Source organism: Varroa destructor, unplaced genomic scaffold (assembly GCF_002443255.2).
Source record: "Varroa destructor unplaced genomic scaffold, Vdes_3.0 BEIS01000005.1, whole genome shotgun sequence".
Classification (NCBI taxonomy): Eukaryota; Metazoa; Arthropoda; class Arachnida; order Mesostigmata; family Varroidae; genus Varroa; species Varroa destructor.
This window is the reverse complement of record NW_019211458.1, coordinates 13,911,217-13,929,325: the sequence shown is the minus strand read 5'-3', so window position 1 is coordinate 13,929,325 and position 18,109 is coordinate 13,911,217. Positions and strand designations below refer to the sequence as shown.

General features: G+C 39.9%; 2 protein-coding genes across 9 annotated transcripts in view; one reads left to right on the top strand and one right to left on the bottom strand.

Annotated features, from left to right (window-relative positions):
* Positions 1 to 8,370: 8,370 nt before the first annotated feature.
* LOC111250601 (uncharacterized) overlaps positions 8,371 to 18,109 on the bottom strand; it is a 40,293-nt gene continuing 30,554 nt past the window's right edge. For 3 of the 8 annotated variants that reach the window (XR_002673429.2, XR_015329355.1, XR_015329356.1), the window contains 2 exons: positions 11,247 to 11,378; positions 8,371 to 9,751 (listed from right to left, as the gene is read on the bottom strand). Coding sequence is in view for 2 of the 8 variants with exons in the window: in XM_086991565.1 (XP_086847691.1) it covers positions 16,277 to 16,461; positions 16,784 to 16,837 (239 nt within the window). In the remaining 6 variants the exon portion in view is untranslated. Of the gene's footprint in view, positions 9,752 to 11,223; positions 11,379 to 14,001; positions 14,164 to 15,110; positions 15,440 to 16,222; positions 16,462 to 16,783; positions 16,838 to 18,109 lie in introns of all 8 variants that reach the window. The other 5 variants (XR_015329354.1, XR_015329353.1, XM_086991565.1 and 2 more) reach the window with 4 other exon arrangements.
* LOC111250600 (uncharacterized) lies at positions 9,472 to 13,629 on the top strand. The gene is made up of 5 exons (XM_022806004.2): positions 9,472 to 9,759; positions 10,378 to 10,579; positions 10,920 to 11,089; positions 11,235 to 11,329; positions 11,772 to 13,629. Exons 1-5 carry the CDS (start codon positions 9,472 to 9,474, stop codon positions 12,007 to 12,009), a joined length of 993 nt encoding a protein of 330 aa, XP_022661739.1. The 3' UTR covers positions 12,010 to 13,629.

The following is an 18,109-nucleotide window of genomic DNA, read 5'->3' as shown; positions in this document are numbered from 1 at the left end:
TACAACTAATTGTTGTAACGCATTTAGCTATTTGAATAACAAAATTTTACTTGAAAGGCAAGTTTATTTTAATGATACTCCCTTAGATCCACCCAATTAGATCGTATTCGATGAGAAGAAGTCCTTTCATTTTTTTTGGTAAACAGGATTGTCTCTCTTGAAAAGTCTGTGTGTTCACCAATGTTCGTACCTTTTTCATTCAGTTCATAACATTTAATCAGAGCGAACTTTTTTTTACATAGACATGCTCATTAATCCTTGAACTACTTACAAATCAAACTTTACAATCTGTAAACAACCTTTCAGTTTATTTATCAGTGTTGATTTTTTTCAAATTTTTAAATGAATTTTACTATTCCTTTTGGGCATCTAGTATGAAATTTAAGAATGCATTCCGCCAGTCCTACATCTTTAATTTAAATATTCTGTTCTCTTGTATGTGAATATTCGAGTTGTTTTTGACCATATTCGCTTTAATAAAATTTAGTTATGAAAAAATGATATACGTTGTACCATGTTTACGTTATGGCTACAAAATTTTACAGACAAAAATTAACAGACGTGTTTTCCTTATAGACGTCGGATTTTTTCAATCTTGGCTCATATTAGCGGGTGCATGTAACCTTTAGGTATTAAATATTTGTGGTTTAATCCTAATGGCCGTAGTAACTCACAGTTCTATATTCACCAATATACCGTTTTAGCGCCATCAGCTTGTATAGACGTTGCTAGATATGCGTTCGCCTCTTGTGTGTTAGATTTAGGTTTACTGGAGGGTATACGGGACTTGTAACGCATTAAGTAGAACCATTAAATCCCACAGTTTTCGTGTCAATTGCGATGATTTCCCGTAAATTATGCAGTTGTAAATACGTCCTCTAGGTCTTCATTTTCACTCCGTTTTAAGTACCTTATGACTTCAACTCTTCGCTGTGGGATAGTACCTATTGTAAAAACATCTATTCCGCATGGCGGACGCTTGGTCCGGTTGAAATGAAGTTAGTGGACGAGGCGGAGCTTTTGGGGAGCGAAGAGTAGGTGGGCACCTCCCCCGTGGAGAGCACGGAAAGGCGGCGCGTGCTTTGGGGACTGCTTCAGCCACGCCTCCGTACTATGCGGCCGAGACCAGGCGCATGAACGCAGTTGAATTCTTCATCTTGGTACCCGTGTTCAGTCAAAATATATCACGTCGGATCAAGTGAGGTTTATCGTTTGGCGAAGTCACATTTTTAGGAGTGTACACCCCCCGGAAGCCCCACCAGCAGACGGCATGGTGTTCATTGTGCGTACAAAGACCTTAAAGTTACCTCCCTGTAAAGAATGGCCACTCCAAGAGTAACACTGCACAAACTGCAAAACGGTTTTGGTCCAAAAAGTGCGCAATAGTGAAACTGGATTCCCTACTATACTCTCTCACCTCTTTTTTTACTGTGGGAGCATTTGACTAACGACTGGAGTGAGGCAAGAAAAAGCCCGCTTGTTGAACTTTGTTAGGGGAGGAAGCCAGAGTTGAGCATGGATGCTCAACAGCAGACAAAGTCAGAGTCGTTTTTGCACACGGATACAGTTCTCTGCGAAGGTAAGTGAGAGGGCCTAGAGAGACTCAAGTGATGCGCGCGAAAACAACACTAGAAATACTAAAGAAGCGAAAGAAAAGCAATTCTCCTTGATGATTACCGCGAGATACAATTTATATAAACGAAGGCAGCTAATTTCACGCAAAAAATAATGCAAAAAGTTTTACTGTTGTTGTATACTGAGCATTTTTGCTTAGCACTACTTACAAGTTACGCGCAGAATAGACACCATTAATCCTGTCTTCGCTTAACAGGGTTTCTGCGAGTCCTTGCACCTCGAGGAGTTGCATAAGTTTAGGTAATATCTCCTGCTCGATAATAAAAGATCAAGCGTTAATGGTCGCAGAGGATCTGCTAGACTCAAACGCAAACCAATTCGGAACTTAATTATCGTGCTTGCTAGTCGAGATTATTATTTTTTTTAACGACGCTAGTTAAAGCGTTAATCAAAGCTGTTGCGCTTCACTTTTGGGCCAACAAAAAAGTAGAAAGATTTCTGGGACTTTTCATTTTTATTATAGATCTGATATTTAAAATATACGCCATACGTACAAGTACATAGGTGCAAGGTACACGGTCTAATTTGGAATTTACCTAGGAGTGACGATTACGACGCAAAAAGTATTTCACTATATAACCAATGCCTTTCTTCATAATAATCAAGAACATCTGTTTCATTTTACATATACTCTTGCTGCTCTTATAGAAACCCCCCTAGGGAGTGCGGGTTTGTCATGTAATGTTCTGTTGTGGCAGCTCTCAACTTTTACAACTAATCCCCAATTCTTTTGCTATACTGCAAGAGTATATTTAAGGATACGATCCTTTGAACAAAGGAAAACAAAGACATAACCAAATGCGACACGAAGCTTACAACATTTTTCAGACGAAAAAGTAAAACTAAGATCAGTTTTTTTGAACTTACCGAGATCTACGACCGGTCGCTCACCACATTCCACCTATCTAAAAGTTATTTTCAATGTACAATATGAACGCACATACGATGCTCTATGAACATAAAAAGGCAGTTCTTGCTGATCCTTGAATATGGAGTTAATTGCGTGGTCTGTGCCCCGGTGCCTAATAAAATGAGTTGAGGTATCGCAGAAGACAGCCGTAAGAATCGTCTGGGGCGTCCGGCAGACTCTACTGTTCTGGTGTACCACCTATTTAACACAAGTACCATTTGCTTGCCTTCAATAGCGCCTTTTACGCATTGTGAGCGAACTACGCCGACAATAGCGGTTTTGCGCACGTGACATGGCTGTACTTCTGATCCGTACAACTTTCTAACCTAGTTCCTAATCTTGTAGCGAATTACCCGAAAATTCCACTGATTTCTCTCGGGATTACTATAGACGATTTCTTTGCTCTGGAGCTGCGGGCTAATAATAACTGTCTTTAGGCTGGTTTTTCCCCAGATACTGCACCGAATTTACTAACTGTAGTCATAACTTAAGCAAAGGAAAACAGGTTCCCATCAATGAGGAAACTGATGCGTATGCGAACCTATCATCTCATCATTATAGTATTAAATATATAATATATTGTACAATAATAATACATTGAACTGCAAATAGGTCATAGAAAGGATCACTTGTACCTACACTTCTGATACTATGAATTCGACGGGAATTACTAAAATGTTTTCCTCTTTTTAGGGTCTAATAATGAGGCTGCCTCATCAGGGACATCTTAAGGCAAAATGTTGGCCTTAGAGCTGCGAATAAGTACCGACAGATTTCGTGAAAAACACCTCGTTCTAATCCTTTGTTTCCAAATACAGATCTTTTCCGAAATTAACAGTTTCTTGGAGTCGCCAAGAAACTGGCCTGTCATTGCATGAGCCGGCATCCATAACTGAAGACCTTTGTTTCTTGTTACGAAGCCTGAACTTCATTTACTTACCTATCAAGTTACGTAAAGTATACACACTGTCACTGTTGCCACATGAAGATATCAGCGTTTCAAGGTGTTAATTTGAAAACAGTTACTTCTACGGAGAGAGCCGGAAAAGTGAGAATTAGCTAAACTATAGGGTCTATTTGCCGTAAGCTTATTTGAAGCTAAAAAAAGGTTGCGGATGTCTACAGGAAGAACAGACTATTATGACTTGCTTACGCCGCAGATGAATCCAACTTATCTAACTCCGAATAGAGAATAGATCCGTGTCTGCGTTTTCAATCAGACAAATTACTGAAAGCCTCTACTCAAGGCCGAATCTTTTCAGTGTCAATTCCTCCATTAATAAAAGACTGCTCGTACGGGCTATTTCAAGTATATTTATATGCAACTTGAGTATAATTTTTTGGCCTGATATCCCAAGAACACCATTTTCGTCGTGACGGCAACCTTTTAGCTGTGTTGTATCAAAAATATGTAAACCGGTTTTTTCTAAAAAGCTATTTTTATTTTTCGCTCCAAGAAATAAATAGACCTCCTGCAATACCGCGGTCCCGTTGCAAGCTTCAAAAATGATCCGGATTGTGTGTCATACTAGCTAATCAGTAAGCCAAAACTGATGCGGATTTAGGACTTAAATTATATATATAACTTCAGTGGTGTGGATGAGAAGCTCAGGTAGGATGATACCATAACCTGTACTACAATTTTGTATCAATAGTTCGCTTTGACTAAGGCTGAAATAGGCCACCAACACGAACGCAGGAACATACTAGAACGCGTAGCTCTTCACTAATTTGATGAAATCACTTTTTCAAGTTGTTATGTTTCAGACTTGTACGTCAATTCGCCGGTACCTAACTTATCAAAAATGATCAGAATGTATGCGTTTCATTCAAAACATAGCCAATACTTAATTGCACGCGTTTTGTTGACCATAAGTTATTTCTTTGGGCATATTCGTATATTTGGCTATCGAGATTCGAATTAACCGAAAAAATCTTTTGATGCATCAAAAGGCGTAGCACTTTACGCGAATTTTAACAACACATTTACTTCGAGTGCATTCCCCGTCACTTTCCCATCTTGTGACTAAGTTTTGTACCTTACCTTTTCAGAAATTTTCGAGCCTTTCTGGTACAGCCAGTTTTTAACATTTTTTTCGTTGTCAACCGTACTGTTACCAATTTTATTTGCAGTGATCAATGTAGTAGTTCCTTTGCGCGATACCTATAGAATACGATGAGTGCGAAAAAACTCACTTAAACATTTTCAGAGCAGGTTGAACACCTTTGCCATGAGAAAGATTTGAAATTGTCGTGACCAGAAATGACTTTGCCTGCCCATTAAGCCCGTTCTATTGAATAGCTTAGCACTCGACGTAAAACGTGGGTCGTGTACAGATCCATAGGTCATACACAATCGTGTTCTTCTCGAACGTTCCTAATAGCTAAAACCTTTCCAGCTTCACAAAACGTAAATAATAGTATTCTTTCGGATGCAATTTTGTTGGACTTCAATGTATCTTCCAGAGCTAGCCATCCTATTTTCTGTTTCATATTGGCATAGACAGATTTTTTTTTGCTAGCTATACAAGTTCCATCAGTGCAGTTACGTATTGCCTGACGCAAGACGAAATCCTTTTTCACTCTGTTTATGAAGAACGTAAACTTGTGATTTTTGGTAAAAATCCATAGATTCAAAGTATCGAAATTCACCTATTGCTATCGTATGATTGTTGCGATTATGACAATTTTAGCGTAACATCGAAACATGCTGTATTGAGATTGTTAGATACGTCAGGATCGGCCCCATTCGCACACTCAGTTGCACTTACAAACTTACCAGAAGTGTCCATGCTAATTCAACCATTCTATTTAGTCTGCATCCGAACTCATTGTAGCTGGCGTAGTGAGGACAAAAGCAAGCAATGTTTTCACGGTGCATACAACGATCATCTTATCCCATTAACAGCCCAAATGGACGACCCTGATATTTATCGCTATTTGATTGCATTCGTACTCGACAATGGCCCTACCAAGGAGGTAGGGAAACCCCAAAGAGATAAAACAGCTGTTGCATATCCCGTACATTATAGCGATCGCTCTTGCGACGATGGTCCAAGATCTTAACGGTGGTTCAACCGTACACGAGCACCTTCCTTATTGGACACAAAAGCTTGTCGAAAGGTTTAAATATTACAAATCTAATTGTGGTAAAACACGTCCGGTAAAAAAACCTCAGAAGCTTACTGAAATGTTAAACTGATAGCTGTTATGCCTCGAAATATTGCACGATCATAGAGAGAAAGCGCATTTCAGCTAGACCTCAAAGAACCGACTCAGTAAGTTTATTATTATTATTATATTATTACAGTTTTCTTGTGCTAGAACTCTTGGTCGTTTTTAATTGACGAAATTTGCTACGACAACGCTCCGAGACTCAGTGGTAGTTCAAAGGGGGGTTAAAGTTCATGTGAAATTTCTACTGAGGACCATCAAACCGCTTCTTGAACTATAGCATGTTTAAGCGGGAAATACAAATTTTAGCCAACTTTAAGAACGTCTGCGTCGCGCAGCTTGTTAAGTGCATCGAGCATACACCGGAGATATAATATGTACGTATAAATGACGACCAAAAAATTGGGCCCTTTTGCACTGATGCATTTTGCTTAGGCCAAGACGGCCACTCCGCTTCTTCCTAGCAAGCAACGGCTAACAAACTGTTCGCATTTTCGGACGGGTAGAACTTTGATACAATTGGAATTACTAGACCTTTTTTCGGTAGCTAAACTTTAGAAGGCAGGGCGGTATGCGACAGAGAAGCATTCTTTCTCGCGTTATATAAATTTTGTTGTTTAATTGACTTTTCCTGTTTTTCTACCGCAGTTTTGCCTATCCGAAAGCTACATATGATTTAAAGACAAACTGAACGCAAGTTACATTTTATAAAAGTTATACTCCATGATCATCCTAAAAGTTGTATAGGCCAAAGTAAAAGCGCGTTCTAATGTCAACAGTGTCTCACGTGTGGCTATTTTCGAAAGAAATTTTGACAAATTGACACGGCGCATTGTTTAGAAAAAACAATATTGTCAAAATATGTGTTGCATTATAATCGCCACCTGGTGGTGGAATTCACCTAGTTATGCCAGAATCAGTCCCATCGAGTTAGTTTTGGAGAATAGTGTACATTTGTTATTATGTCTCGTCTGTTCTCGAGCAAAGTCCGACTTATGTATGTATCACTACCCGGGCCACTCGAAAATCACTGTGTAACCCTAGGGTAGACAAGTAATTTTTGACCTGCCTAAATCAGCAACAACGAACGGAAAGTTTTGGCTTATCTAATCTTATTTCTAGTAAGTACGGCGTTTTCCGTTTAGACTTGATGGTTAATTAACGTTTTGTCACAAAATTATCAGAAATCCATATAACCACACATATACTTTGTGAGGCACCGTTTTTTCCAAAATAGGTCAATCGAAGTAAGCCTATTCTGGCCACACGATACAAAAGTCTATAACTAGTAAACTGCTGTGGGTCGTTTTCAACGATGGCTCGAAGTAAATTTGGCATATATAAATCCAGTGTCTTCAATATAACTCCAGTACAATAAGATAAGTACTGAATAGACTTTCCATCGCTTTTAGGCGTACATATTTGCCAATACTTGCTCTATACAAATCTTGAACCTGTCTCTCTATGGGAAGGCGGTATGAGATCACTTTGGATTTACTATGCGATTCCTGATTCTAGGTAAAAACGAAGGTTTATGTTAGTAAAGTATTCGGCTTTTTTAATTAATCAATTTAACTTCTAGAATATTTATCTCTGTTCACGTCCAAGCGCGTCTTTAGCTTACAATTCTAATACAAATGCTTTAATTTTACTGAGAATACAAACAGAACTACAAGAAGCATCGTTTCATCCTGTCCGATTCGGCAACGTTACTGTTTATCAGGCTGGTTACTACCTATATGTGTCTTTTGTCTCGCAGTGGGAAATCACATGTTTCCTTCAATCGATCGATATAACACTCGACCACAGTCCGTTTCAGCTGTTCAATATCTGGACGTCATTTTGGGCTAAAATACATTGGGCTGTTTGGTTACTTACGCATGCGTAATACCGATTCAAGCAGTAATTGACTAAGATATCTTTATAAATATTGGCTTTTGAAGAAAAAAACGTTAATTATCTTTCTAGCTAAATGGCTTTAATGTCATGATATTCGGACATCGGTGAACAGACGTCCTAAAATTACTGGGATGCCTTTATCCGAACTTAAGGTAGAACGCATTGAGAAATGGGTAAAAAAAATTCGCTTCGTTTAAGAATTTGATTCCACTAGAGACACATTTTGTCTAGGCCCATAAAAAACTGTCCTGTTTATGTTTAGGGCGCGTTATAGGATGAAAGTTAAGCGATATTCGGTCGTGTTTATTCTAGATGTGGAAAGTACTGTTCGTAGTAGTGCAATTAGAGAAAAACTTAGTGGAATTATCGCGGAAGTTGAACGAGTCCGATGATCTCTCTAAAGGACTAAATATTTACCACAAAAAAGTGATCTGAAGAAAGCTAGCTGAAAATAAAAAGCTCGATTCAAGTGTCACACAAATCGACGCAATCCTGTTTCCATCTGCGAAACTTTACGCAGCATTATTATGCCATTGTCAAAGATAGATCACGTATGACAACATTGAGCAAAGAAAAAAATAGCGTTCAATTTATGAGCGAGAAGCTTACGCTATCTGTTTGAAAAGAAGTTGTACGTTACAGGTTGCTCTCACCTAACACAACGGATCAGATGAATCTCTATCGTCAAAAGTACCATAAGCCATTGGAAAAAATCAAACTATTGAAGAACTACTGAATAGAAGAGGCATCGCTTTCCACCGTGAAAAAATGAGTTACCTTTTAGTTAGCCGGCAAAAATATAGAGAACTTGGACACGAAACGTTCATGCATACCTGGATTTTGCATCATCGAATTATCATCTCCGCGGTTGTTGTAAAACTTTCTTAATGGTCTTGGTTCAATTCCAATGGAGAAATCCAAAAATGACTTCTCACAATTTTTCGCCCAGAAACCTAGAGTTCTACAGTGATGGGGTTATGGTATTATTAACAGACCAGTACATATTTAGTTTAGCATTACCATTTTAAAATATAGAAAATGCTTGTTTTAAGTTTGGCCTAGAAACGGTAAATACTTTTTAGACAATCCAATATACGTAGGGCTTTAGGTAAAGTTATGTGTGTACAACCACGTCATGTAACTTTATATAAGGTTAAGAGAAAGATAAGCACCTGAATATAAACCATGACCTTTTCTAGTGTCTATAGTTGCAACAACAATGTCAACTACGCTCTCGTTTCTCAAGATCTTTGTTTGATACGGTAAATTGTATAGTAAGTTCCAAATATATTTTGCAGGAAGACAAAACCGTATGCGCACGTTTAGTCTTCAACAACAGGTCGTGTGACAGAGTGTATTTTGACTATCTTATTTTTCCTTCGTTTAATCATCACCATAGACGTATGAGCAATCTATGATTCATTACTAGGCTTATGTAAAAAGTGTACTATGTGTACTGTAAAAAGTGTAAAAAAATGTAGAAAGTTTACAGAGAATACTGTGTAGTTACGAAGACTCAGTTCTCCTAACGTTCATACATGTTTGCATGCGTCTAGTGTTACATAGACAGCCGTTTTATCTACCGAATCTTGTCAACGTGATGACGTATCATTTATATGTGATTGTCGCTAAGTAAGTCGCCCGTTATTTAGTTTATATTTTCGTTTTACGGATACATAGCATTTATTGAACAAAAGGTGTCACTGAAGCAGGATAGTATAATGATAAAAAGCACTCGGAAGTGTACAGCACACCCGATTTAACTAATCGTAGCTAACGACTGGTGATTTGTTGTACATATAGCATCGCCTCCGGCATCGCGTTGTCCTCTTGCTCCTGGGAGTCCGCTGACGATGTCAGAGTGGGGAGCCTCTTTGCTAGGCAACAATGGCACGATGCCCACGCAGACGCCTTCGACATTTGTTGGGGTCGGAGGGCCTCGGGTAGCCCCGTCAGCATTTTCGATTGAAAGCATTCTAGCCACCAGAAGGCAAAGAAGACACCATCAGCAGCAACAACAAACTTCACTTACGGCGGGGGCCATTGACAGCAACCAGTTAATCCCTTTAGGATCTACAGGTGCCCAAGTATCTGCATCATCCTCACCAGTACTGGATCTTCGCCGACCACCTGCTAATACGGTTAGTGTGATACGCAAACAGAAGATAAGTACGATGCTATAGATACTTACATAGTTGACTAAAAAAGTGCTCATTACTACTACTATAAGATAAAAATAGGAGGAATTTTCATTGGTATTCCTTCGAGAGTCATTAATACACTTCGGTTTCAACTCTCTCACGATCAGAGGACGTTCCCAAGCATTTAGACAAATCAAGTAAATACTAAACTAAATCAGAATTTCTCCTATTCCTTGTGTTTCAGCACTTCTAAATTCAATCAGCAATCTAGTATATGACGTTAAAGGGCAGGTTACACTACATCAGGCATAAGTTGCCTACATACTGAGAAAAGACTCAATGACCTTTCCTGTCTCTTTTTTTTTTTACAGAAATTAAACCTATAGAAACATTAACGAGTAGTGAATAATTTTGTTTCTATTGGATATTGATAAAAAAAAAGGGCCTTCGTAATTATGCTTCGAAAGAAATGCTATGTATAAGTATACATCATACAATGCGCCATACATGGAAGTCTGAAAGACTGGTGCTCTCTAAAAATGGACATAACATATTGAGGCAATTTTATGCTACTATTCTTGTAAATAAAAAAGACCCTTTTCTTTGAGACGATTATAGGCAGCTTGCAATGTACGCTTGCTGTCCGGAGCAGGGCATGACAGTTCAACTTCGTTTCCGTATGCCTCGTTCTGTCTAGCCGCTGATGCCGAACAGCGAATTTTGTCGGGAGCTGGCCCCTTGGCACCGGCGCTTCCGCAACATCCACAGCCAACGCATCCGACAACTGCCCCATCGCCAACATTATTCTACGCACTTAGCGGTAGACACCTCTGTTATCTTATTGTTTCGCTCTTTTACTCTGATCGAATTTAGCTGGCTCCCTTAAGTGCTGTATTTTGAAAATACATTTCTTCCAGAGGACGCATCGGTAAGACAATAGTGTTAGGTACTCTTTAAACTAGTGTTCCCTGGTGCCTTCTCCATCAATAATATTGGCCGACGTTCCGCTCAATGTTGAACTGTTCCACCGGAATCTTCCGACAAGATACTTTCTACAACCATAACTAAAGCTGTGCATTAGCAGTACCAACAAACGTATAAGGAAACTGCAGTCCATGCGAGCATTGCGTTCTCATGTGCGTCTGCTTTTCGATTTGCAGCAATGTGCAGGGGTAGCCTCAGCGTAACTGGGGGGCCTGGACTAACGGCTGACTGTGTTATGACTGGAAAGGGCTTGGCGAATCGCAGACCACGGCGTGCTGGCGTCGAGCGAAAGCCCCGTCAAGCTTACACCGCCAAACAACTTGAACGGCTTGAAGCTGAGTTTAAAGTACGGATTCGCTCTTAATAAACACTAACAGTTGACTATAGAAGCACTAACAATTAATAGCCAAATCGAGGAGGTTGTGCTCCTTGTTACAGTGATATCACATATTCGAAAAGTAACTCTATTGCGGATTTTACCGTTCTTTTAGGTGGACAAGTACCTCAGCGTGAGTAAGCGAATGGAGTTATCAGCGGCCTTGAATCTCACCGAAGTTCAGATAAAAACTTGGTTCCAGAACAGAAGGTATGGGTGCTTGCATTCGACGTTAATGGCAACGTAAGACCCAACAAACCTGAAAATTGAGATCAATGTATAGTTTTTTCATTTTACTGTAAACTTCATTTGACATCGAATATTTTTTCGAGATGATGTTACGCACTAGCAGTTAAAGCTACATTATGGCGAATGCTATCTGGTATTATCCTTTATACACAAGTTTAAAACGACTAGTATCTTCTAACGACCTACTAAGCTCCTTCACTGCTGTTCGTGTTAAAGCCGCGGTATATGTATGCTTGTAGTTATTTTTTTGTTCGGGCCTGCGGTCACACAAAAAACCATTTTCATTGTTCCATGTACTTCTCGGATCACGGTTCAGTTTCAATCAGGTTCAGGATTATGGAAGGAACGAAATACGGAAAGAAATAGGGGCTAAATCATACTGGCATATTGTTTACGTCGACAGGACAAAATGGAAGAAGCAAATGACGGCCAGGGTCAAAATAGCGGAGCGATCCGGTTTGTGGCCATCGGTAGAGTTGACAGGGCCTTACGGTAGCCTGCAGCAGACATTCCTCTGCCCACTGTTCTCTTCTCTAAGTGGCGACTCGGATGAGGCGGGAGAATCCCGAACGGAAGAAGAGGCGAGCGAAAACGATGAAGAGGATGAAGATCGACAAGATATTAACGTCGACGACGAATAAACATCGAACACGTAATAGGCGTCTCTGTCCGGAGCTACATCGTTCCATGAAGCCCTCTCGTTGCACCATGTTAATTCTACAGGTGAATATGGCCTAATGATTGATTCAAAAGTATCTGTAGCGGACTTCTAAAATGTCTGCAGACCCATGTTCAATTCAGCTATCAGCACCTCTCGTGAAACTGGGCGCTTAGTAAGTCTAAGACGCTAACTGATCGCGGTGCGTGCAATGCTTGATGCACGCTCCCACAAAATAGGCTAATTGATCAGTTATTGATTGACACACAATGTTTGCTAAAATGGGAAATCATTCACATGTGCATTTTTGCGCTGTACTCTTTCTGAAACTCCATAGCGATGTTTCCAGCATTGACGAGAGGCCCCAGAACCTAGAGGTGACCGTTAAACAGCCAAAAACTTAAATAATGTACGCTATGCTATTATTCTAAAGTGTAGAAAAACGTATGCATAACGCTCGTGACGAACATGCTCGCTAACCTATGTCCATTAGTTGGTTATAGTTTGCCAAAATGTTGCTTGTGAGCCGCAACGAGGACATGTCCATAATTCATATTAAACCCCCAAATTCTAATAGCCAGAAATGATATATTAACTTTGCCTCACCAGCTGGAAAAGAAGGACTATACGCATAGAAAGACTTTAATTTCGTCTGTACTATATTACTTACCATGAGCTATCTGTTTGTGTAAAAGCGCTTATTGAATATCCATATACCACCTTATCTGTTCTCTGAATCTCTTCATTCATTTTAGCCCATGGGCTAACAGTAATCGTTTGTACTACTCCTATTGTGGGCAATGGCCTGTGACGTTTGCAACCGGCTTGTACACACCTAGTTTACCAAAGAGCCCCCTTAATTTCCGATGATAATGGGGCGGGGGTGAAAATAGTAACAACGATGATCAAAATCAGGGCTTCGTATACGGAGTTACCATTCGTTTATGTGGTGTTGACGATAATAACAGTACTCACTAGATAACAATGAGTCCGCGTGCAATTCATATAGTAACAATAATAATGGCAAAAATGTTTCGGTGTTCCTAATAATAGAATAATTTCTCGTAGCTCACTATCACATATATAGTTGATTGTAAATTTCAGCAGGCCTAAACAGTATTTTAGATTTTTTTACTTTGAATAGAACACTTTCACATCAATTTAGTTGTTTAAATGTGCGACGGCTTCTGAAAGGCACCCAGACCTACTTTTGATTCAATCAACCTTATAACAGTGTCCAAGGCGGCGAAGGACACTGTCCTGACGTCGACGCGCTGACGATATGATCGTGCGAATTATGCGACTGAGAGTGTATGTACAAGAATTTAATTATCACCTGAGTAAATGTATGATAGACAAAATAGTTCTATATTTGTTTAAATATATAATTAAATGCAAACATTTTGTAAATATAATACAATACACATTGCTGACAAGTCACAAGACGTGAGTGAGACACGCAATTAGTAATAAAAGAAAAACAATATCGGATCAAGACCTGTGCACGGGCATAAACAGGTAGATTTAGGAATAGTAATTGTATGTTAATATTAACAACAATAATATGTGTAAATAAACATTTTACGAAGAAAATTGTCACGTGCTTATTTATAGTAAACTTACTTAACTGTATGCTGCGTGCAGGCACGTATATCGTCAAAAGTTCTTATTATTATTAGTATGTTTTAGTTATATATAATAACAATAATAATTGTATTAAAGCCTTTAAACAATTGGAGTCTTTCAATGATTAACATTGCATAATATTAGCACCCCTTTAATTATTAACAAAAAAAAAAACAGCATTTGTACGCAACATGTCATGGTGACCGCAGAATATAGATGATAAGATACAAGCGTCAAAATGAATTACAAAATGCTGTACACCTTGCCCACGGGCAAAAATTGTTAGTTACGGTATTTTCTGTCATAGTGGTTGATTTCACTGAAACCTACATAATTGTATAATACTCACCTCACACACATTTAGTCAGATGGGAAATATTTGGGAAACAGATCCATTTTACGTCTAATGCTTTATTGTTTCTGTTCCTAGGCGAGGCCAATGAGATAAACACACTCCTAACGTAGCCGATCTTTCAATGGTAGCAAGGCTACTTGTAATGTATCCTTCAACCTATTCAAACAAAAGTAGTTAATTTCATTCGTTCGACTATCTGTATTTTCGCATAAAACCATGCATCTAATTGAGTGATAGATGATAAAGCTGTGTTTGACTCGTTTGCGGGCTGCCCATTCAGTTTAACCCTCAAGAGAAGTAGGGCAAGTTGCAGAAGCCTTAGAAGCCAGTCGTCGTAGGAAAAAGCGCTTTTTTTATAACAAAAAAAAAAGACAACGCAGTTCGATAAATCACACTCGTTATATGTCAAACCGGACTCAAACATTAGGTTTATTGCTGTCAGGGGCCTCTCATAAGGTCGTTCTGGTGGATATATATATATATGTTTAGATATATAGGCAGTTATTTTCATTGCTTCATTGTCATGTATGTATTTTTTTTTCTAAAAAACACGATTTAACAATTAATAACGATAAAGGGCGACACATACATTATTTCTTATTATCACTTCGTATGATAGATATCGTTAATTGATTTTTTGCAAGCCCAGTAGTTAAATTTAGACACCGACATCATACCCAAATGATTACCAGGAAAATCTGCGGTCCCGTTACTATTTGATCAAGTTATATAGGCTATGAACATTCTGATTATGTCGAGAAATTGCTTTATTGAGATAGATGCGTGTGCTCACTTTATCATAAACATAAAAGCCGTTCATAGAAGCCGTTTCAACTCTTAACCTTCGAGCGGTTTGGTATTAATGTTTGTTCAAGAAAGGGTGGCCGTAGAGAAGATACGTACAAGCCGAACTTACATGGACCCATCACTGTCTTTCTCTTTTTCATTCTCTTAGCGTCCCAAATTTACTTTCCTAACCCGCAACAAATTGGGCATCGCCGGTGGGTCCTTCGCCACCATATTCGACCTCTGCCATGCTATAGGGGCTATTTGGAGAATAAGCATCACCGACAAAAGCAACAGTAGCAATTGTAGTAACGTACGAGAATAATCCGAAGTGGCTGTTCATTCTCTCTCTTTCTTCGTTTCCGCAGCTGCGGTTACTCCTCAACGATAAAGAAGATTGGACGACCTCAGTACACTCGTACGCGTGCATTCGGTCCACACAAAAATTGGTGTGAAAATGGCATCTTGGTCGCGGTCCCCGTTGGACCCCGTGAGAGCGGCCGTAATCGCTGCCGAAGACAATATATCGTAGAACCCCGAATCGGCAATCCCATTTCGGAGTCCTGTTTTATTTTTTGCGTTTCGCTAGAAAATGTCATCGCAACCGTGCAGCAGTTGGCGCCAACAACAGCAGAAGCAGGAGCAACTGCAAATGCGAGAAGAACAAAGCAAAAGAAGCACAAATCAGCGATCGGACGACGGCAGCAAATGTTGGATTCGTGAGCCGTCTCCCAGGGTTTTTCAAAAATCATGGCTACTGCTTGTTCAGTTTCTTGCACCCCCTCCCCCAGGAACATATAATGACAACATCCAGCCTCTTCTCTGCTGGACCCCCATTGGTTGGTTTCATGAGACCGTCCGTTTTAAGCTCGTCGTGCAAGTCTGGACGATCTCACGCAAGAAAGCGATTTACACATCGACACGACGTATGTACGTGCATGTGTGTCGATTAGAACGCATACAACTTATTGCTGCTGCTGCTGCTGCTGCGATCATTTTTTTGTCTGCTGCCTTTTTTGGAGTTAGTACCTCCTTTGCTGATTTTTCTTGGAGCGAAACATCTTTTTTCTTGAAGCGCTGCGCAGAACAGCCATAAGCGATGGAATACGAAGCGTACGTCAGCGCAAAGTTCCCCATTCCGCTTTTCTTTAAACGACTGAGGGAGGAGCGGGTTGTGAGTAGTGAGCGGTGAACCAGACTTGGGAAATCGAAGTTCGTAAAGGAAATCGAAGACGGGGAAAAGAGAAAATTCCTTTTACTCGTTTGTTTACAGCGAAGGGGCAAAAAAATTGAGGGCATTTCTACTCGTGGGACGAATGTTTCGGATCAGGCAAATTAGGAGAACACACTGCTAAGCGATACTAAAAACAAAAAAAGACAGTTAAACGTCATAATTATTTACTGTAAAAACATAACCAGACCACATCACCTGTTCTGTCCGTTATCGGGCTAACCGGAACACAAATGTGCTCGCCACCAATGACTATTTGCTACTATGCAGGCTGTCTGACATGAGATTTTTGTGGCTGTCGGTCACAAAAGATGCATCTTCATTCGCTATTCTTGGTACTCGAAACAAGCCAATTCTTTCTAGAAGGTCTTTGCGCTGGACGAGCCCCACAACAAGACTCTGAACTTTCTTGGTTATCTGAAATCGACGGTTACGCACTGAAATCAAATACGAAGCTGCTGAAGAGTCAGATCAAAATTCGCATAATGTGAAAACGGGAAGAACATAATAGGTAACTGTAATAACCCTGTAACTAATTGCAAAAGTGCGAAACTGTACTTTTAACAATCTTAGGGCTTCTAAGCAATGTACTTTCGATATGATAGCAAACATAATGGTTTACGAAGCCGTCAAAGTCAGATCTGAGCTCTTGTACAAGTCTAAAGCTAGGGAACTTGGTTAATGCCATTTGCCTCTGAATTCTTTTAAGGACAACGAGGTAAGCTGTCCTGGATTACTCTGAAATGAAAGTATATATACTTAGCTTGGATGCAAAGATCGATTCCTGGCGTGTCCACCATCTTAAAGATGTTCCTATTTATGAGAAAAATTAAGGTTTCAGGCAGAGTACACTTCCTGAATTCGCTATCCAATATAAGGGATCCAACCCTTCAAAGATATCTAGCTATATTTTCAACATCCCGGACTCCTACGCAATAGCATACAGCCGCGCATTCATTGAACGGCAATTATTGCTTCGTTTGCTTAAAAATCAATACTTGGTTGACTAAAAGCTTCTAGTAAGCACTCATTTTTACAGGGCATCATGGAGTACACCCGTCCCAGACTCGAATGCTGCTAAGTTTAGTAGATAGGTACGCTACGATTGCACCACCGCAACAACCTGGATATAGCCTCTAGGCAAACTCAGCTGCACCTTAGGGCAAAAACTGCCAGCTCGTTACCAACTGGATCGAGATCGCTTGAATATTAACGTTCGTAAGAAGCAGCGCTGAAAACATTTCAGCCACAAGTAAAGTATCTAACGGAGCACGAGATTTGAGGGCGGTATTACGACTAGTTAATCTATTATAATTAATTAACAGCAAACGAAGCTGACTTTCATATGCAGCTTTGCAGAAGTTGAAATAAAAAAACAGTTACATGTTTTAGTTCTTGGGACATAGCGAATACTCATGTTCGTGCGGCAGCAGCTTTACTATTCTGTCTTTTCTGTATTAGGAGACATCTATACAGGAGATGGCAGCATCTTAATCTTTATGAGATGGCCTCAATGGTCCTTTTTTGCAAAGCGGGAGTGAGATTGTGTCTACTACGAGTGTCCAGGTTAGGGTCTGCTGGCTACTGTCATTGTTTTTATCCGTACGTTGCTTTCTGATGCCATCATTCGTAGTGAAAATAGGAGTAGTTGTAACGGGTTGTTGCATCGACTCGCTAATTGAGCCGTTGAGTGGGCGAATACACGAAGGTATAGCAGGTTGCACATGACTGCTATGGCTGGCGGGTGGTTTACACTTGGCATGGGAGAAGCAAAAGGCTTTCGTGTGGTATGTTCCCACTACACGTCAATGTGTCCATTTTCAAAGCTGCCCGCCATATCTGGCAGTACAAGAGGGAGTAATTGCTCTAGGCTTGGAAAGCTGCCGTATGTAATGGTGTTTGTTTAAAAGCTGAAGGCTAGAGTACAGCGGATCTATTTGATTCTAACGTACGTATTAATATTATAAGGTTCAAGCGTCCCTGAAGCATTGCTGGGTCTGTGTTTAGGTGTCGATATAGCGCCAACATATAAGTGTTGATCTTGCTTAAGCTATTCGCAGGCTTGTCTCTACATTAACCGACTCA